This window comes from Dermacentor silvarum, chromosome 2, assembly GCF_013339745.2.
Source record: "Dermacentor silvarum isolate Dsil-2018 chromosome 2, BIME_Dsil_1.4, whole genome shotgun sequence".
NCBI classification, from domain to species: domain Eukaryota; kingdom Metazoa; phylum Arthropoda; class Arachnida; order Ixodida; family Ixodidae; genus Dermacentor; species Dermacentor silvarum.
The window spans coordinates 53,077,638-53,100,450 of NC_051155.1; the positions used below are offsets into that span (position 1 = coordinate 53,077,638).

Here is a 22,813-nt window from a genome sequence, read left to right on the forward strand (position 1 = left end):
AGATTGCGAATCATTACGTTCGTGACCTGATCTAGCCCTGGAGCGGTGTTTTTCCTGAAGGAATGTGCCGCTGCGTAAACATCCTCAAAGGTTATGGGGCATCCAGTCCCGGTTGGTCCTGTCCTTCGTAAACGGGCTTGGTGGATTGTCCGGTCGGGGCCATTCCTACATATTGTTGCCTATTATGCTTCGGGCACGTTGCAAAGCACACCCACCATCATCCTGGCACAACTGCGCGACCCTGGCACCTTTTTCGGCACAGACAACACCGACGTTGAAGACTGGCTTCAACTCTACGAACGGGTGAGTGCAAGCAATCACTGGGACCAGACTGTCACGCTCGCTAACCTGCTATTTTACCTTGCGGGAATGGCACGCGTCTGGTTTGAGACCCACGAAGAGGAACTCACCAGCTGGGACCTGTGCAAGCAAAAGCTCACTAATTTGTTTGGCAAGCCTGTTGGCCACCGCCGTGCCACGCAGAAAGACCTTGCATGCCGAGCTCACACATGCGTTGAGTCCTATGTGACATATATTCAGGACGTGCTTGCTCTTTGTCACAAGGGTGATTAGAAGATGCCGGAAGCGGAAAAGGTTGAGCACATCCTTAAAGGAATCGCGGATGACGCGTTTACACTCCTTGTTTTCAAGAACTCATCGAAAGTGCAGGACATCAGTGCTGATCGCCGCCAATTCGAAGAAGCCAAAAGCCGTCGCATTGCTCACAACTTTTCTCGCCTTCCTAACACGGCTGCAACATCTACCTGCGAGGACCTCCGTTTCCCACCTGTACCGCCTGCATCCGACAGTATTGTGCGCATCGTCCGCCAGAAGATTGAAGCAGCATTACCTGTTCCTACCCGGTTCGTGGCCCAGACGACTCCCACGCAACAATATCCCTAATCCAGACTGTTCTATGGCAAGATTTGGCCAATGTCAGACTCCATTCCCTGAGCCCAGCCCACAGACCCGACTACCGCTCACCCAGCGTACTTGATCTACCACGAAGTTCGTACGCTTGTCCTCGTTATCGGAACCCGGAGGAATGGCGCACTTCTGATGATAGGCCTAATGCTTCTGCTGTGGACGCGTTGGACATATTCCTCGCCATTGTCGCAGCTCTTGGAACACGCAGCCTTGGCAGAGCTATATAAAATGAACGACGCCCGCCTCGCAGTCCCAGCCCGCCGGCACGCATTGAAAAAGGCATCACTCCAACATCTCTGCCCGCAAGACAAAACCGTTCCCCTTCACCATGCCCCGTCTTTCCCGCTCGCCTCTGCCTTGTTGCTCTCCGTCCCCTTACTCAAAACTCACACACAGCTCTGAGAGGTGAGCCTGCCAAGACGACCCAACCCGAAATTCCTCTGTTTCACTGCCTGGCCATGACAACCTTATCAACGTGGACGTGGACGGCATAGCTGTGACACCACTGATTGACACAGGAGCACACATATCGGTTATGAACTTGAACCTCCGTACGCGGCTAAAGAAAGTCCTCAATCCTGCCGCGCTCCCTGTCGTCTGCGTAGCCGACGGTGGGACTCCAGCTGTCACTGGGATGTGTGCCGCCCGTGTCAGGGCAGCCGGACACCATACTTCTGTTTTACGTTTTGGAGTAGTGCCCACATGAAATCATCTCAGGTCTTGATTTTCTGTCGGCACATTTGGCCGTTATTGATTGGTCTGCAAGTGTTGTCCAACTCGCCCTACCGTGAGCCGTTGACCCTCCGGATCCTACCCCGAGTCGACTATGCTCCACCGATTACATTCGCCTACCTCACCGAGCCGTGACCTATATTGCCGTTTCACCCGATCTACCTGTCGCCGCCGCCGATTACGTCATGTCGCCCAGAGCCACCGTCCTGTCGCAGAATGTCACATTCCCCCACACGGTAGTCCATATAAAAGACAATGTTACCTGTCTTCCTGTGGTGAATTTCGGCCTCTGTCCTCAAGTGCTACCTCAGGGGCATATCTCTTGCAACCGTGACCTCGGCTTCTGACTACCACATTTCTGCCTTGACTGGTGATACTGCGTCCTCTACCTCTGCTGGTTCAGACCCTACAACCCGAGCATTAGAACCTTTCTCGACAATGATCACTCCTCACCTTTCGGCCCACCATGTGGATGCACTTTATTGCCTTCTCGCCTCGTACCGGTACATTTTTGATCTCGATGACCAGCCACTGGGCCAAACATCCGTTGTGAAACATCGAATACACACCGGCGATGCCAGCCCGATCCACTGACGGCCCTACCACGTCTCCCCTACTGAGCGACAAGTCATACAGAAGAAAGTCAACAAGATGCTTGCCCGAGTTATCATTGAGCCTTCTTGTAGCCCTTGGGCTTCCCCGGTCGTGCTCGTAAGAAAGAAGAATGACAGCTGGTGCTTATGTGTCGAGTATTGCCATCTCAACAAAGTAACAAAAACGTATCTGTATCCCCTGCCGCAGATAGATGATGCACTCGATTGTTTACATGGTGCAAAATAGTTTAAAGTGATGCCGTTCGGGTTATGTAATGCGCCGGCTACATTTGAATGTATGATGGACGCTCTCCTTCATGGTTTTAAGTGGTCATTCTGCCTGTGCTACCTCGATGATGTTATTGTCTTTTTACCAGCTCTTGCCATGCAACTCGAGTGCCTTTCGACAATTCTGTTTTCCGCAAGGCTGGGCTTCAGCTCAATTCATCAAAATGCCACTTTGACCGCTGGCAACTTACTCGGACACCTTGTCGATTCTTCCAGAGTCCACCCCGATCCTAAGAAAGTTTGCGCCGTCAAGAATTTCCCCGTGCCAACCTGTGCCAACGACATTCGAAGCCTTGGGGGCCTCTGCTCATACTTCCGCCGGTTCGCACGCAATTTCGCTAATGTTGCGTGCCCTCTGACAGAAGTTCTCAAGAAAGTCGTGGTTTTTGTCTGGGGTCTGGAGCAAGCTACTGCGTTCGCTCAGCTTATCGTGCGGCTCACTTCACCGCCAGTTCTAGTCCATTTTGACGTGACCGCTCTAATGGAAGTTCAAACCGATGCCAGCGGTTATGGAATCGGCACTGTTTTGGCTCAGCGCCAGCAAGGTTGCGACCGTGTTATTGCGTACGCTAGCCGCCTTCTGTCCCAAGCGGAGAGTAATTACTCCATTACTGAACGCAAGTGCCTTTCCCTCATTTGGGCAGTGGGTAAATTTCACCCCTACTTGTACGGCCGGCCGTTCACAGTTATCACTGACCACCACGCTTTATGCTGGCTTTCATCTCTAAAGGATCCTATTGGACGTCTCAGTTGATCGGCGCTACGACTCCAAGATTACTCATACACTGTTGTGCATAAGAGCGGCCGACTGCATGAAGATGCTGATTGCTTGTCGCGCCATCCAGTAGACCCACCGGAGCTTCTCGACAGCTGCGAGTATACCTGCGCGCTGTCGCTTACTGCGTTTCAGAACATTGGAGATGAGCAACGCCGTGACCCTTACTTGCGAGACGTCATTCTTCGGCTGACTCCTGAGACACCTTCCCCTTCTATGTATATGTTTGTACTGCAGGATGGCATCTTGTACCGCTACAACATTCACCCTGACAGTCCTGAACTGCTCTTGGTTATTCCTACACATATGCGTCAAACTGTCATCACAGCTACAAGATATGCCTACTGTGGGTCACCTTGGAGTCTCTAGGACGTATGACCGTGTTCGGCATCGTTTCTTTTGGCCCCTTATTTACCATTCTGTCTGCTGTTATGTCGCTACCCGTGAGAAGTGCCAGCGCCACAAGAAACCAGCAGTACTCCAAGCTGGCCGCCTTCAACCCCTTGACGTGCCATCGGAGCGATTCTTCAGGGTTGGTCTTGACCTTCTTGGCCCCTTCCCGCTATCTACTTGCGGAAATAAGTGGATAGCAGTTGCTACCGACTACACGACCCGGTACACAATCACTCAGGCGCTTCCAACTCGCTATGCAACCGATGTCGCCGACTTGTTGCTCGAAGACATTATACTTCACCACGGCGCTCCTCAACAGCTCCTCACATATCGGGGCCGCTATTTCATTTCGAAGGTTGTTCAGGACCTCTTGCACTCCTGCGCTACAAAACACAAGTTGACAACGGCTACCACCCTCAGATTAACGGCCTCACAGAGCGTCTTAATAGAACTATCAAAGACATGCTTGCTATGTATGTTTCCGCCAACCATCATGACTGAGACGGTGCTCTGCCCTCCGTAACATTTGCTTATAATTTCTCCCAACATGACTCTGCTAGTTTTTCTCCATTTTACCTCTTGTACGGAAGAAATCTCTTGCTGCCATTTGACACCCTCCTTCCCGCCGTTCTCGACTCGTCGTCAGAATACACCCGTGACGCCATCTTCAGAACTGTAGAGGCACGCCAGATTGCACGCCTGCGCCTTACCGCTTCGCAGGACAAGCAACGACTCTTCTATGATGCCCGCCACCGCGATGCCCACTTCAACCCTCAAGATAGGGTCCTTCTTTTGACACCGTCATGACGAGTTGGCCTTTGCGAAAAGTTGATTTCGCCTTACTCTAGCCTGTACCGGGTCTTGCGCCAAGTGACCGATGCGTATATGAAATCACGCGCCTCGATTCCACCACGTCTCGACCTTCCATCGATGTCGTACAAGTCACCTGCCTCAAGCGATACAACTCGGACGATCTAGCCAGCACCGGGACGGCACCTTCGCTGCCGAGGGTCATGTCACCAAGCGCTGCTCGAGACGAAGCTGAGGACAGTATGGCAGACGACGACGCTCTATGATGGCGCGCAGATTGATGTTGCCATCTTGTATGTTTTGTATGGCAGTGGCCGCATTGTAAATATCCCTGTCAATATATTTTAAACCTCTCTCCTTGTAACAATATCACAAAAAAGGAATGAAGGAGGTAGATACAATTATATTAGTACAGGCCCTTGTAATGAGTAAGATAACGTACAGGCTACCTTTCCACACACTAAACAAAAGTGAAGAAGTAAACATCGAGTCTATAATTAGGTGTGCCTACAAAGTGGCCCTAGGGGTACCGGTAGGCACACCGACCCAAAAACTACAGTTAAACCTGCTTATAACGAACCTCCATATAACGAATTCCTGGATATAACGAAGTTTTTCTATTCCCCGCCATTGCTCCATAATAAAACTTGTTGTTGGGCTAGTTGGTACATTCTTCATACAACGATAGGACGCAACACATCAAGGAAAAGAAATACAGGTGAAAGGAAAGAGCGTCACTCACAACTAACTTTATTCTGAGAAAGCATCGCAATATATAGCTGAGCTAACACATGCGCGGCAAGGTTCCACGTATCACCCCACCTAGATGAGTCAATAAGAATCATGTGCTAGTTTAAAAAGCATCTAAAAAATTCAAACTCGGCGCCGCGCAACACCACTGACGTATCGCTGATGCAGATATCTTTTTTTCTTTTTATGCCTCGAGAATTTCTCGTGCCAGCACCTCGTTGCTTCTACCCAGAATGCTGATCTCCTTAAATCTTGCGTTACATTTACATGCCTTGCAGTGCGCAGGTAAATGTGTCGAAAGGTTATTCTTAATGGAAAGTGCGTGCTCTCTCGCTCTGTCGTTAACACATCGACCCGTTTGGCCGATGTAAACCTTGCCACAGCTGAGCGGAATTTCGTAAACCACACTCACCGCACAAGTGACGTTGGGATTTACATGCCTCTTGCCACATATAGGCGGCTTGGGTGCTTTGGAAATCCGCGGGCACAGGCCTGACAGCTTCTTTGGTGCAGAGAGGACCACTGGGACATTGTACCTATTCGCTACCTTCTTAAGGTTGTGTGCAACTTTATGTACGTAGGGTAGAACTATTGGCCTTGTTTCCATCGGTTGCCGTTCCTTCTTTTTTCCTTTTAATTTTTGAAGGAGTGTTTCAGCTACAGCACCAACGACGGAGCGAGGATACCCAGCTAAGTAGAGCTGGTTGACCTGACTGTCAAAGCTCTCCGCCATCCTGTGAGGGCACGATTTCGCCAGCGCACCTTCCAAGCACATAGAAGCAATGCCTCTCTTATTTACTCCATAGAAGCACATGTATTTGAGACCTATACGTAACGAAGTGGCAGTGGGAGACCCCCTTGATATAACGAATTTTCCCCACCAACAATCTAGAGATTTCGCCCCAAATTTTGTCATTTTTGTACAAGCAGCAACCGGAAGCACCTTCTCCGTCGCGACGGAATGCAAAGCGAGCGCACGTGTGCGAGGCGGGCCTGCATCCCTCGACCCGGCGATCTTGCCGCCGCGGGAGTGACCTTTCCCCCTCCCTTCATTCAAACCTGATACTGCCGCTTGCTGCAGCTGGCCTAGCCCGCCAAGCCGACACTCTCTCCTTTTCCAGTTGATGTTGCCGACGCGCTGGTACACGCTGTGACACATCACACTCGAAGAGCACGGACACGCGCTGTCAAACGCTGGCGGCGTGTGGAAGCGCCGCTGGAGACGCGAGCGAAGTGACCTTCGTGCTGTTGTCTATCGCTTCAACGCAAACTAAGCGCCGAGAACACACAGCATGCACAAAGCTACAAGCCGCCGACGCACCTACACTGCTAGACGCTGCCCCAACGCAGATCGCTTTCAAGATACGGCCCGTGCGTCGTCGCGCAGTACACAGTTGATGCCAGAGTACAGTACAACGCCGCCCCGCTATCCCTGCCCCCGCTATCCCTCCCCCCTCGCTCCCTCGCCGGTGCCTCGAGCGCAACGGAAGAAGGCGCGCTTCCTCCCTGCTTTTCTTGCGCGCGCGAGATTTAGACGCGGTCGTTGGCTCCCCTCGCACGTTTTCACTCGCACATACAGCATATGGTGGTGGTGGTGGTGAAAACATTTATTTCGCTATGGAGGGACAGGAAGTATGCTTGGACCAGCCCGTAAGGACTGGTCCTTACAAATACTTGGTGGAGGTCCCTCGTTCGGGACCCCAGTGGCAGTAGCCGCCGCCCGGGCGCGCCCAACTAAGGCTTGTTGGGCCTGTAAGTCGTGGCAGCCGAGCAGGGTCGCCTCCCAGTCTTCCCGGGTTGGGCTGGGGATGGGGGGATGGCCGGGTTGGAGGGGCAGGCCCACACCAGGTGATAGGTGTCTGAAGACACCACACCACAGTGTGGGCAGTTGCCACTAAAGGAGGGGTCAAAATGTTTTAGAACTGCCGGGCACAGCAAAGTATTGGTTAGAAGGCGGAGAAAGAGCCGCTCATCCTCCTTCCTAAGGCCTTTACATGGGCAGGGGTAAAGGCGATGACTATCTTGATAATATATTGTAATATCTTTAAAGGTATAGGCCGGATTAAAATCGGGTTCCTGATCGGGTGGGGAGGAGAAAACAGCCCGGTGAGAGAGCACACGGGCGGCTGCGTCTGCTGCCTCGTTTCCTACTAACCCCCGATGAGCAGGGCACCATATAAGGTAACGGTGGTGTGCGGGGTCCGTATCCCATATGCAACTTTTGTAGACATGATAGGCTAGAGAGGGGGTCCAGCCTTGTTCGACGTTCCGACAGGCCTCATGCAAGTCGGTGATTATGTATTTCGAATCGGAATGTGAGACCGCGAGAGCGATGGCGACTTCTTCCGCGTGTGTTGCAGTGCGGGCTCTAAAGGTGAGGCCGTTAACTATGTTGCTGTTGTGAACTACCGCCGCCGTGTACCATCTCCCATGGTGAGGACCGGAGGCGTCCACGTAGTAGACACCTATTTTGTTGCCATAATGTCGGGCTAGAGCTTCCACGCGCGCCAGGCGCCGGCCATTATGATCTTCATGTGACATGTTAGTTGGAACAGGTCGCACGTGGAGGGCGCGTCTCCACAGTTCTGGGATGCGAAACCTATCATTCATGGGAATGGTGTGTTGGATATGGAGTTGAGCAAGAAGGCGGCGACCTGACTCCATTTGCGACAGGCGTGTGTATTGGTTTGTGAGGTGCGTTTCCCGGAGCTCCCGGAAAGTGTTCACCACCCCAAGGGCCATAAGACGGCTGTTGGACGTGGTGACGGGGAGGTCCAGGGCACGCTTAACAATTTTGCGGAGGATGACCTCAAGGGCCTCCTCCTCTTGTTTCCGTAGGTGAAGGTAAGGAGTTGAATAGAGAATTCGACTGGTCACGAAGGATGCCTTGCGGCTGGCAAACAACATACGGCGCGCGACGACTGCGTTATCGCCCTTGGACGGATATCTATGAGCCAAAACCAATTTTAGGGCCACAACGCGTCATAGACACCATCTTTATATAGCAAATACGGATCTCAAGGGCCATACTTTTGCTGGCGGAAACCGAAAATACGTCATAGTTGTCACCCCCAGCACTTTGAGTGGCCACATTAATGCCATCGTCAAGCCACCAATCCAAGCGACATGAAAAGTCAAAATGGCCGCTCGGGCCGGCGTGGGGTGGCAGTTCACAACGTATGATGCGGGAACGGTCCCACAGTTGCGACACAACAGCGGGGTTACCAATGCATTGGGTTCTATGGGAGCTGTGCCGGGACCGGCCGAAAACAAACAGCCGGGAACAGCGGGGTTCTACTGTAACACTATACGACGCTACGACGCCATCGTGATGCTCGCTCTTCATTTCCGATGCCTCGCTCTTGTGCGAAACGACACGCGTCCACGCCTCCGGTACCTGGTGTAACATTCCAAGAATGAGTGCTTCGACGAAAACGGAAAACGGGTGCGCGTTACGATTGAGGGCGCGTTAGAATCGAGGAAATACGGTAAGCCTTTCTTTTTCGAATTTTCGTGCTGAACCTGCATATAACGAAATCCTCTTTATAACGAAGTTTTTCGGGAATTTGTCAATTTCGTTATATCCAGGTTTAACTGTATTAGAGCTTGGAATACATAATGCCTACTCCGAGCTAAAGACGGCGGCGGTACTGACCGTGCAGAGAAGTCGTCGTAGCCAGGCGAGGGAGGGGAGAGAGATAATCGGTAAGGTGGGCTTCCCACCGTACCCCCAGAACCTGGACGAGGTACTGGTGGAAGTCCCGGATCCCGTCTGATGCAAGATCTCGATCGCTCCCCTGCCCAAGAACATGGACCCAAACCAAAACAAAAAGCGGGGAGAGTAAGATGGCTCCGTAAACAACTAAAAAACAAAAGAAATGTTTTGTATGTGGACGCTTCCAAGTACAACTGGAAACGGGCCGTTGCAACAGTAATTGGCAGCGACAAGAGAATGATGACGAGTGCTTCCCTGTACATGTTGTCGATCGCCAAGGCGGAATGCTTTGCCATTGTCCTGGCGATCAAAGCACAAGAACGGAGGGAGGAACCACACACGATTATCATCTCCGACTCACAGGATGTGTGCCGTTTCTTTTTGAACGACCGCAAGTAAAAATAAAAGTAAAAAATTTCCTAGGCGGGAGATTTACAAATGGATACAGGTTGACATGGTGTCCAGGGCACACAGGCCTGGAGGGAAACGAGAGTGCGGACGTTTTTGCTCGAGAGCTCACGAACAGAGCAGAGCCTCGACAGCACTGTCAATCCCCCCAAACATTCCAGGACAAGCGAGAAGGTCAACGACCCATCCCAAAAGGCCCCTCGCGAAGTTCTTGCTCACCAGCGTAGCACGCGACAAAAATACAGCACCCCACACAAATCATTAGAAGGGGAGGACGCCATAGATCTCCGCAGGATCCTTATGGGGTCTTTCCAAATCTACAAAGATTAAACAAAAATTTCCAACACTGTTCGGGCACGCCTGGCCGTGGTGTGGCAGCTCGCTGTCGCTATATCCCATTTCGTGGGGCTGGCAAAATAGACATCCAAATTTAAATACCTTTTTAGGTAAATTTGAACTATCGAACACTTTGGAGCATTGGGAGGCACAACTCGCCAACTCTGACCCGGAGGTGCAGCTACGCTTCTGGGTCACGTCAGGCAGGCGGCAGAAGCCAGTGGAGCCCTGGTCTTGTGGCCCCGCCCATTGAGCTCATAACCTTTCGCCCTAACCCCTTTTCAAAAGCAGATATGTTTTAAAGCGAAGCTTTATATAACTAGGCGAAACAAAATTAACCTTGCACTCGGCCGCGCAACACTTGAAACAGCAAAGCTGGGCGACTGTAGCCCAGCATTTTCCGGAAGTGCGCGCAAACTTTTCATCTTAATACTCATGATGATAATTTCTTTTCGCGCGTCTCGGACTTACGGCTGTCGCTGCGCGTTGCATAGTGCAGCTTGCAACACCGACACCGCGTTGCAATGCCGACAACGCGTTCCAGCAGACCTGCTCCGTGAATGCGTCTCGCTCTCACTCTCATTTTTTTCAACTCTCCCCCGAGCAAAACGCAAAAAACCTTTTCTTCACCTCGCAGAGCGCGAGCGTGCGAGCTCGCCAACTGTGGACTAAGACGATAACGCTCGAACGCAACCACATGTTTCGCATAAATGCATGCTCTGCAAGCGTGGCTGTATAGCCTATTGGTTACGACGCTTGCCTTGGAAACGTGGGTACGTGGGTTCGAATCCCTCCTCAGCAAGAAAGATTTATTTTCTTTTATTTCTTGATACGAATCACAAACTACGGCTGGCTTAAACAGCTTCGCTGTTAATAAAGTTATTCCTTCCTTCCTTTCTTCTTGTTTCCTTTAGTGAAATACTTCATTACATCGAGGTTTAACTGTATACTCACCTGTTGATGACAACTGTCTTGGTCTGTCCCACACGGTGGATACGATCGAATGCCTGTGCTTCCAGAGCCGGGTTCCTGGAAGGAGAACAAAATGTGGTGGTGGTGTCCGATGGTGTATAGTACTAGCAGTACAGGCTACACAATTCCATGCTGTGACACTTTGGGAGCAATTCTCACTGGTGCTCCTTGCCGTTTTAGTTTTTACAGCGATGGCTCTTTTTGATTCATGCATGGCATGTATAGTCGAGCCCACTTATACCAATATCAGTTTTAACAGTGTATCAGATACAACAATAACCAGCCACGCCACTGTGAACTTTTGAGTGTCCTATAGTATGTAGGAACACCAACATGATTAGCGGCATCAGAGCTAACTGTGGTTGAAGAAGACGAGAGACGCGCAAGCTCCGGCTGGGCGCTCTTGGGTGCGGACAGCCTAAACTGGAGCCCTCTGGCGTGGACTGCGAAATCGAGCTGTTTTCCACATTTGGCACACATAACGTGCGGCCCCGGCTGTGTTCCAGGATGGACCATGGTCGTGGGGAAGGCTGACGGTGCCCATTCCACGGCCAGTAGCGATTTCTACCCTGACCTGATGCCTGACCATTTCCTCGGTGCGAGCTGCACCTCTAATATTCGGTGACGAGCGCTTCCACCGGTTCCTCCTCCGTCGCCGTCATAAAGCCTGGCGTGGGACCTGGTGGTGGCGTGGTTTCCTACGTGCTGCTGCAGCTTCCACCACCGCCATTCGAGAAGGGCAGGTGATGTCATGAACATGAAGGCGTTGACCCCATCTCAAGAGCAGCTGCGTCCCTCGGCGCTGCAGTGTGTTGTTCTACACAGACGGCTCGAGAGGACTTGGTGAGCGGTGTCCAGTGTTCTGGTGAGATTTCGGGAGCTCGACGCCAGTTGCCAACGGTAGCGGTGGCAGCAGCATTAGAGTGACGATCGGGATCATCTGCGATCTTCCCCTCCTGTGATCTGCGTGCTGCGGTGCAGTGTGGTCTGTGGTGTCAAGGCATTGAGCGGGTGGCGGCTCTTTCTGGCGACCTACTGCGTGCACTCGTCAAAACGAGGTCGGAGATGAAAACCAGACCAGGTGTGCATCAGGGGACGGTTTAGGGCCTTTAGATTCCTGCAAGACCTCAAATCTCAGGCTGCACCACCTGGTCTGCCCAATTTTCACGAGGAGTCTGTCCTTGAAGCCAGCCAGGTTTAGGACCTGCGGGTTCCTGGAAGACCTTGGTGACTCGGACGTTGCCGGCTCTGCCGATCCTCATTCGGTGCATTAGCAGTCTACAAGGTTCGCCCACCGGTAGGGGTGTCCTGCCGTCGCTGCCAGCCACCGTGGGCCAGTGCCGTCAACGCATTCGCAGAGGGAGGGGTAGTGAAGGAACGCCAATATGATTAGCAGCCTCAGAGCTAACTGTGGACAAAAAAGACCAGGGACGCGCGAGCTGCAGCTGGGCGCCTTTGGGCGCGGCCGGCCGAGACTGGAGCCTGCTGGCGTGGAGGACTGCGGGATCGAGCCGTTTCACAATGTTCCCATGCCGGATTATTGGTTATAACAATTTAACTTGGCTACTGGGTCGATGTGTCACGAGCTGAAGTGAAGAAAAAGAAGAAAGAGAAGAAGGAAGAGGAAAAAGGCTGACATGGTCTGGAAGGAGCGAGGTGGAAAATGCGAGAAGACCGCTAGAAGAAAAAAAGGAAGAAGTCCGCTAGGATACTGGGCAAAGAGAACAACAAAAAGGCGGTGAACGACTGGTGTAGAGATCGAAGAGTTGAGTAGGAGGAAGGACACCAGTGGCCCTGCACCAGTCGGGCTTGATCCTCCACGTCCCGCGGCTGTGCACCGTGGTCGCCAGGAAAGGCTTGGTTCGAGGACAACGGCCCCGTCCTATGCTACGGGGACAACCTCGCCCTCACCAACGACATCACTCGACAAGCCAGGCCAATTCTAGGGAGACAACCCTCATCAGAGAAGCCAGCATTCCACCGGGCCATGCGCAAGAAGCACATCAAAGCAGACACGTAAGTGCCACATCGCACGTGACTTATTAGGACGTTTTAAGAAGTAGATATCAAACTCAGTGTAACGGTTCTTGCGGTTTTGTATAGATTTGACGTGGACTTATCGCTGGGGTACATCATAAATGTGTTTTGTGTGTCTTTGTCCTGATTCATGTCTCGTGCACCGGTAACCGTGACAAAATAGTGGCGAGCCTGCCAGGATACTCATAGTTACGGTTGTCGAGCAGCGCGAGCCATGGATTTGGACAAGTTATCTAATGTGGTGGAAAAGACAGGTCTCAAGGGGGAAGAACTCACTAATTTCTTGCGTGATAAGAGGGCGGCATCACGTGAGATGGCATGCGAAGAACATGAGAGGGCTGAACGACGAGCACAACTAGATAAGGAAAGAGCACAGATAGAAAAGGAGATATTAGAACTGAAGTTACGACAACCTTAATCAAATGCACAGAACTCAGCAAATGAGATACGGTCGGTGTCGTCAGAAACAGGGTCGACCCGCGCGCAGGAAATATGCCCTAGAGAACTAATGGCGCCTTTTCATGACAAGAGGGACGACCTCGATGCGTACCCACAACGATTCGAACGGATAGCCCTCGTTCAGGGTTGGAACAAGAGTGAATGGGCAACGGCGTTAAGTCTTTGTTTGTCAGGAGAAGCACTGAGTGTGTATGGCAGAATGCCAACATCAGAATCATTGGACTATGACAAGGTGAAAAGCACCCTACTACAGAGGTTTAGATTGACAGCGGAGGGATTTAGGGAAAACTTCAGAAGTACAAAACCGTATGATGCGGAAACGGCGAAGCAGTTCGCATCGCGTATAGCTAACTACTTCGACAGGTGGATAGATATGTCCAACACAGAAAAAACATATGATGGAGTAAGAGATTGTGTAGTAACGGAGCAGTTCTTGACATGCTGTAGTCCGAAGCTGGCAATCTTTCTGAAGGAACGTAACCTAAAGAGTATAGCAGAATACGCAACATTTGCCGACCAGTTCATAGAAGCACAAGGCTTGAAAAACTTGGGGAGAATGATGGATGATCGTTACGACACGCAAGGGTTCCCCCGCACCGAAAAGGCTGTTGGTGTAGAGACAAGGCCGCTTCAAAGTTGTTTCCTTTGCAACTGGCTGGGCCATCGAGCTGCGGACTGCAGAGTCGGGGCTGATCGCGGACAAGTGCAAGTATGTCAGATATGCCACAAGAAAGGACACACGGCTGATGTGTGCAGAGCATATCAAGACAAGACAGCTTGCGCGGTATATCCAAAGGACCAAAAGATGGTATGACAGCTGATTTATATGACTGGAAGAGAACGAGTATTGAGGACAAGCGAGAACAAAGGACAGATGAAGCAGGGCCGCATATGCCAGTGGTTGATGGCGAGATAAAAGGAAGACGGGTGTCGGTACTACGAGATAGTGGCACAAATACAGTGCTGGTAAGAAGCAGCTTAGTGGATGATGCCGAATTCACTGGCGAGCAAACATCGGTAGTCCTTGCAGACGGAACGACCAGGTGGCTCCCAGAGGCCAGGGTTTTTGTGTCAACACCGTACTACACGGGCCTGGTGACAGCAAAATGCCCAGAAGCACCGTTATATGACCTTATATTAGGGAAAGTGCCTGGAGTAAGGCGCGCTTGATTATCCCAACCCCCAGTGGTCGCCCATAAGGTCAAGGAGACATGCATGGTCAATGATCAGTAATGAGACAGATGAGATGACCACTGAAGGTGATCATGACGACGCGAATAATTACACGCCCCAAGGACGTACACGCACCAAAGACAAGAAGTATGACATAGTTGCATTAGCGGTGCAGACGAGAGCGGCAAGGGCAAGCCGACCTCTACACCCGTTGAAGGTACCTGATATACAAATCCTAGATGTCACTCCTGCCGACCTTGCCAAGAAACAGAAAGAAGATGAATCCATAAAAAAGTGTTTTGAAAAAGTGGGGACCACATTCAAAAGGAAGAGAAGTCACACTTCATTTGAGTTTGAGATGCATGGTGGGATATAATTTAGGCGTTGTCTATTCACGTGGGGAAGACAATGCTTAGAACTGGTAGTGCCTAAAACGCTGCGGACCGCTGTCTTGAACCTTGGACACGTTGCTGTTATGGCTGGGCACCAAGGAGTGAAAAGAACGGCAGCAAGAATAACAGAAGAGTTTTTTTGGCCTGGAGTACACAGTGACACGAAGAGATATGTAAGGTCATGCGACCAATGTCAAAGAACGATTCCGAAAGGTAGAGTAGGAGGAATAGCCTTGGGGAAGATGCCAACTATTGACACACCGTTTCAGAGTAGCCACTGATATTGGACGGAGCATTTGGCTACTCTGGAAGTCTTGTTTCAGAAAATAAGGAAAGCAGGACTGACAGTGAAACCCACTAAATGCGAAATGGGTTTCGAAACAGTTTCTTTCCCTGGACTGAAGTTAGGGATGGGGCATATTGCAACAAAGGAGGAGGTTATGAATAAAATACAAGCGGCACAGCGGCCAACTACCAAGAAAGAGGTCCAATCGTTTTTGGGATTAACAGGATACTACAGGAAATTCATTCCTACTTATGCAGCCACGGTCGATTCGTTAGTAGAATTGACAAAAAAGTAGCAGCTAACACTGTAAGCTGGGCAGCAGTGCACGAAAGCGCATTCGCTGTTCTGAAACAACGCATGTCAGAACCTCCTGTGCTGTTAGCACCAAACATGGAAAAGGAGTTTGTACTGCGTACGGACGCATCCAGTAAAAGGCACTCGGAGCAGTTTTGCTGTAAGATGAAGGTGAAATAATGCACCCGGTATGTTATGCTAGTAAAAGATTAAGTGAAGCGGAAAGAAATTACTCGACTAACGAGAAAGAATGTGTGGCGGTTGTGGGGCATTGCAAATTCCACAATATCTATACGGGCGACATTTTCGTGTGCAGACAGATCACCAACCCTTAGAATATCTAATGAAAGCCGAGTCCACATACAGCATGCTGAGGCGTTGGAGTTTAAGCCTACAGGAGTATAGCTTCCATGTAGGATATATAAGAGGCCAAGATAACGTGGGAGCAGAAAGCCAAATTCGCCTGATGTGAAGACAGTAATATGAAATGCTTTGATTGAACATGTTTGTGATGGGTGTCTACAGTAAAAGGTAGATGAGTTAAAGGTGAACTGAATTATACTATGTGGTGTGTTGATTATGCACTTGTAGGTAAAATAGGTGGAACTTGGTGACGTAGACAAATTCTCAGCTCATGTGCAGAGCCATTTAAAAGAGCAAGAAAGATGTGCTAAGTAGGTGATTGTGATATTCGACATGTGAAGTGCAAGAGCAATGTGAAAGTGATGTGTTCGGTGCGGTGTGCTTATGGCGATTATTACAATGGTGATTACGTGGACATTATCCAAAACAACGATGGAGAAGCAGTTTTTTTTTAGAAAAAACTCTTTTAATGAGGGCGCATTGTCACGAGCTGAAGTGGAAGAAAAAGAAGAAAGAGAAGAAGGAAGAGGAAGTCTGGAAGAAGCGAAGTGGAAAAAGTGAGAAGACCGCTAGAAGAAAAAAGGAAGAAGTCCGCTAGGAGACTGGGCGAAGAGAACAACAAGGCGGTGAACGAATGGCGTCGAGATCGAAGAGTTGAGTAGGAGGAGGACACCAGTGGCCCTGCACCAGTCGGGCTTGATCCTCCACGTCCCGCGGCTGTGCACCGTGGTCGCCAGCAAAGGCTTGGTCCGAGGACAACGGCCCCATCCTATGCTACAGAGACAACCTCGCCCTCACCGACGACATCACTCGACAAGCCAGGCCGATTCTAGGGAGACAATCCTCATCAGAGAAGCCAGCATTCCACCGGGCCATGCGCAAGAAGCACATCAAAGCAGACACGTAAGCGCCACATCGCACATGACTTATTAGGACGTTTTAAGAAGTAGATATCAAACTCAGTGTAATGATTCTTGCGGTTTTGTATACATTTGACGTGGAATTATTGCTGGGGTACATCATAAATGTGTTTTGTATGTCTTTGTCCTGATTCATGTCTCGTGCACCGGTAACCGTGACACAATGGCCAGCTGCCGGCGTAATCGACTCATGTTCTGGAGAGGTGGAAGGGAGACGGGAGAGAGGCATGCTAAGCTGGAGATGCGGTGGATTTCGCATCCCTTTTCCTTGCGGTGCAGACACCCAGTTAGCCATATTAAATTGTTATAATCAATAATGCGGCATGGAAACATTGTATAGTAAGCGGTTTAGTTTACCACAGAACACAATGTCACGAGTCACCGGCAGGACGTGCGATAATGTGAAAAAAGACGAAGACGCCGGCCGAAGAAACAGAGAAGGAACCCACAGGCGAGAGGCACATGAAGCGCGAGAGAAACAAGAAATTAAGAAAAAGGAGACGCAGGCGGAGATGAACTGGCATTGCTGATGTGGTCAAGAAGCAGTTCCATCTCTAGCTGTGCTCTGGAGACAGGAGGCAGCAGCTTCGGGGACCACGGACCAGAGAGGGAACGTTCGCGAGTTGGCCAGCGACAACTCCAGAGCCTGAGCCCCTACTGCGTCGCCGTGGCTGTGTTCCGTGGCCCCGGTCCAGCCCCAAGTTGCCATAACCGGTTGCTGTCCTTTGCCACGAAGGCAATCGCCAAGGCCACGTCAGCCCAGACCACGTCCTGTGCCACGCAGGTCTCGGTGCAAGAACGCAACCCCATCGCTCTCGAACCAAAAGATGTTGGCCTGTGTTGGAACCACGCAGTCCAACAGCTTTTGCCACGCTGAGCGGAAGTCCTGACACGACTGGCAACGGTCAGAACGTTTCTTTGTTCGCGACTTCGCATGGGTTAGCTGAGCGGAGGACTAATATGTAGTGAGGGATTGTTTGTTTATTTATCTGTATAGCTAGTTTTTGGAGTGTGTCGTGTGTGTATAGTGTTTATAGTGTGTTAGGATAGTTTGCTGTTTGTTTTTCATCATTACAATTTTTCTGTTTGAGCTAAATGTTCTTCTACATATTTGCTTTCTGTCTCTGTCCGTTTCTGGAGCGCCGAAATTCGTGACACACACAAAGGTTATCGGTGCTACGGCTGCTCACTGTTACCTTCATTATATAAGTCGGTTTGACTATACTTGCTTTGTCTATTTAAGACATTTTCATTTTTGTTCCCTCTGTTTTTTTTTTGTGCAACCTGGTTATATAATAATTATGGGCTAAAACACTGAAACCTTCTTGGCACAAGAATAGTGTTTATAAGTAGGTTCAACTGCAGTAGATTACTTGATTCAGGCTCGGCTGTCTGCACTTCAGCATGTGCCTGTGTGAAGCAGAGTTGCGGAGTGGAGCCCTCCACTCCATTCTCACTCCATTCCGGAGAGTGGAGATCCCCATAATTCCACTCCTCCTAACTCCTTGGAATGATGCGAGTTGGACTATCTCCACTCCTGGAGTGGCTGGGCTGGTCCATTCCATTTCTACAATTCCAGTAAATGAAACACTTTCTCTATCATTGTTTACTACTTGCCCTTGCATGCCTAGTAGTGACAAAAAAAAAGAAAAATAAAGTCCTTTTTATTGAAGTCTTAAGCATAACAAATAATGCTACTATTTTTCCGCACGAGAACAAACGTGCTTCGTGGCCTCTTATCCCTTGAGACCATTGTTGCCTGTAGTCATTAAGATTACTGTATTTACTCGAATTTAACAAGCACCTTTTCTCAGAAAAAATGAGCCCGGATATTGTCTACGCCGTTACAATCGAATATGAAAACGATGTTGGCAACAGCCTACCGTCAGCGCCACCAGATGTCAGATTAAGCGCCATCTCGATAACAAGATGGCGACAGAGCAAGCTTTCACGAAACTTGCTGGGGGTCAATCTGTGGGTTCATTTTGTGCTTGGCTAGGACTTGGAGTGGTATTCTCGATCAAGCACTTTTGAAGATACTATCACTTTCATGAGATTTCACGTGACGCGGCACGAGATGCATCGGCGTGTATGGCTGCCAGCGTTTCTGGTGCTATGGTATGCTCCCTATCTACACACATGCCAGGAACGTTGTTGGCTGCATACGTTGACCAGTCCAATGCAGAGTCGCGTAAGACATTGCAAAAGTGATACTAATACTATGCCCGACTCGGGAACAAGAACCTCCAAAAAATAACTGCGAAAGAACTACTGCAGTGCCAGTGCCAATCACGGTTTTTTGGAGAGATTTAGCATACCGTGTACCGCAATCCGTGCCCGCCAGCATGCTAAAACGTTTTTTCCTCATCTACACACAAACAGTTTCTTAAAGACTTTATTTGAGCCACAAAACAAGAGCTTTCTTTCGAGTGCAGCAACTACGTCTGCAAGGAGGTCACCTACGCCGTGCCGTCTCTTGCACGGATGAATCTCCAAATGTTGGCAGTGCCACATAGCACATCCACAAACGTAGGCACAGGCAAGGTAGCATCTGTGGCGTCATCCTCATCCGAGGTGGAAGTCAGCACTATCTACATGATGCAATGCTTCCTCACACAAGCCATCTCTTAGGACGACTCGTGCGAAACCGGGCACTCATCAATGGATGCATAGAAAGTCGCTCAGGTGTACAGAAACCTCCGAACTGCGTGCATGAACACGTGTATCCGATATGATCTGCATGCCTTCCAGTGGCTAATCAGTCCGATCTTCGCACATGCTTTCATGCTGAGGCAGTATTCTTGGGTGATCACTTTTGGAGATAGTGTCACTTTCGTGAGACCCTACACTGGACGCGTTAAAGTACACAGCCGACAACGCTCTTGGTACTGTGCAAAGATAGCGAGCTAGGCACAGCGCCGAAAACGCTCTCAGCCGTACACGTGAATGCATCTGGTGCCGAGTCGCACGAAATCTCATGGAAGTGAAACTATCTCCGAAAGTGCTCATTTGGGCGATGGTTGAGCGACATGAAGAAGGGGAACAGAAACGAACGATGAGAGGACAGCGAACGCGAGGGAAGGAAGAAATGTGCAGAAACCATTGATGAAGATCGTCAGTGTTAGCTAATAGCCTGAACGAGCGAGTGAGCGGCAGTCCCCTCCCCCCCCCCCGCCTTTACCTGCAACTCTGCTGCACGAGCACGTGCCCTTTCCCTTGGCGCCTTTGTATCGCGAGTCCAACCATCGATCACCACCAAATGCCGCCAACCGCGAAAATGGGTGAGAGAGACAAAGAAAGCTATTCATCTTCCCGCATGCGAAGGGGGGCTTTCCCCCTCCTAATGGAGGGGACGGCGAAACGAGGGAGCTGCCAAAGGCTAGCGGCGCTTCTCATGTGTTTTAAGCGGGTCATCATATTAGATGGGACACGTACAATCTCACGTTGTATAATCAAGGTTGTTAAAGCATTGCCTCCATGGGGAGTTCGGTGGCACTGCGCTAATCTGTCACAAAACCGGGGGACACATAACTGGGGTTCCACCACCAGTGTAGTATCTTTAAAAATACCACCCTTCTGTGCTTGATATCTGTGGCCAATGAAGAGCAAATGGCGATGACTACACACCGCTTTCATTATGAAACCTCGTTTTAAGAAATCTTACACTGCGTCGCCCGCAGTGGGTGAACGCAGTTATTTGAGGAAAAAGCAGGCCAGCAAAATTGAGATGGTGGTCTTTAAGGAGAATGCTGCTGTCCATTAAATGAGCTCAGAGGCGAAGGAATCGCTGAAGTTTGCTGCCTTTTTTCTTTGTTCACATTTACTACGATAATAACGGATATTTTCCAGCACACCTCTCTGACCACTTGCTATGGCACAATGTGCGAAAAAATGACAGGCTTTCCAAATCATCGTAGAGTTGCGTGGGGTGCAAACATTTGCAACGTGGGCGTTTTCGGCCCGCATCCCTTTGTTGGAGGTCAAGCATGCTTTTGCTAAATCGAATAATTCTTGGCAACTTAACTGCCTATGTTACACTTAACTATGCTTAAATGTCAAGGAGTACACTAAACCTAACGAGTTAACTAACTCTACGTTAAAGTTATAAAGTTCACTCTAACTAAAAGTTGCCGTCTTTAAGTGCACTTCAACATTGTATGAAGAAAATTTTCCAGGTAATCAGAAGTGTAGAATGTGTAGAATGCAGCGATGTTTATAATTACTGTGGCAGACGTACAATCACCAATATGCAGATACTGAAACAGCCGTATTGAGTTAACGCTGAAAAATGTAATAAATTAGCCATGTCTACTTCAGTCTAACTGACAAATTTATCTGTTATGTAGTCTCGCTTAAAATTAACATTTAGCACTCCAGGATTATGTGTCAATTCCATTCCAACTCCATTCCAAAATTTCGGGCTCCCATTCCATCTGCCAGAGTGGTGCTATCATTAAATTCCCATTCCATCCTGGGTGTTTGAAAATGTGGAATGATTACGGAATCATACCAACTTTGGAGTTGCCACTGAGCAACTCTGGTGTGTGTGCCAGTCTACATGAATACATTTCCTTCCCTAAGCATTGTTCCTTGTTCAAGCAATGCTGTTAATTTGTGCCCCACACAGTGTTTCATAGAAAGCTGTTGTTGGGGAAGTCAGTCAAGTTTTAAACATAGTACTGAGAGCAGCAGACACAAAGAAGAAAAAAAATTATGGCAGAACTCGTCCCACGACTGTCGATGGTAATGTGAATAGCAATCGAGCAATGTAGCAACAGATAATATTCCTGAAATCTTGTTTACTTTAACGTGCCTAGCGGCAATTATTAGACTTTCGTTGCTTTGGCTATATGCCACATAATCCGATATCGTCCCACTTTGCATGGCACTCACTTTTCAAGCTGGCCCATGAGTGTGGAGGCAGGACGACGGCTGTGACACCGATACCATGACGATGGTATAACAAAAAAGGAATGACATTGATCTAATGATAAAGGCGTATAACGACGATTGCTTGACGACAATGAAATGTCGTTATTTAAATTATGATGATAGTATAACGACGACTGACATGAAGGACAATAAAGGTGACGATGACTGTATGGCGACGGTGGCATGACCAAAAAGGCATGACGATGACGGTATGACAACGAATGCATGATAGCGTCTATGCGAAGACGACGCAATGACAACAGCATGATTATGATAGAATGATAAACAAGGAATGACGTCGAAGGATCAATGAAGGTGGTATGACGACGACGGCCCAACAATAGGATGACGATATAGAAGTGATGAGAATGCTGAAAGCACATTCTGACAACAAAGGTATTGCTCCTACTTCCGTCGTTTGGTCAAAAATTTCGTGGAAATTGCACGCGCTCTCACAAATTTACTGAAGAAACGCGTCTCGTTTTTTGGGGGGAGCGGCACAAGCTACTGCCTTCTCTACCCTCATCACGTCGCTCACTACACCACCTGTCCTGGCTCATTTCGACTGCTCTGCTCTAACAGCACTCCGCACCGATGCCAGTGGCCACGGAATTGGCGCTGTTTTGGTCCAGTATCAGAATGGGCATGCCCGTGTTATCGATTATGCCAGCCATCTCCTTTCCCCAGCCGAACAGAACTACTCCATCACGGAACGGGAGTGCCTTGCTCTCATTTGGGCGGTGGGCAAATTCCGCCCCTACTTACATGGCCGGCATTTCACCGTCACTACCGATCACCACGCACTTTGCTGGCTTTCGTCTCTTAATGATCCCACAGGGCGTCTTGGTCGCTGGGCACTGCGGCTCCAAGAGTACACCGACTCAGTTTATTAAAAGCCTGGAAGATTGCACAGGGATGCTGACTGTTTGTCCCGCAATCCCGTGGATCCGCCTGAAGCATCCGATGACACGCCTGCCTGTATACTCTCGCTATCTGCTTTAAGCCACATCCGTGATGAACAACTGCATGATCCCATCTTATGTCAGCTTATTCAGAAGCTGGATTCTGCAACACCCGATCCGTCTCTTCGCCTCTTCGTGCTTAAAGATGGCACATTAAATCACTACAACGTCTTTCCGGAGGGACGTGAGCTCTTGCTCGTCATTCCTATGCATCTGCGCTTGAGCGTTCTCGGCCAGTTCCATAACGCCCCGACCGCTGGTCACCTTGGAGTTTCCCGGATCTACGACCGCGTTCG

General features: G+C 49.8%; 1 protein-coding gene across 2 annotated transcripts in view; it reads right to left on the minus strand.

Moving 5' to 3' along the window:
- The window catches only part of LOC119441469 (transcription termination factor 2), a 109,392-nt gene that overhangs the window by 5,493 nt on the left and 81,086 nt on the right, over window positions 1-22,813 (minus strand). For both annotated transcript variants that reach the window (XM_037706088.2, XM_037706087.2), the window contains exon 16: window positions 10,682-10,756. In XM_037706088.2, the coding sequence (XP_037562016.1) occupies window positions 10,682-10,756 (75 nt within the window). The remainder of the gene's footprint in view (window positions 1-10,681; window positions 10,757-22,813) is intronic.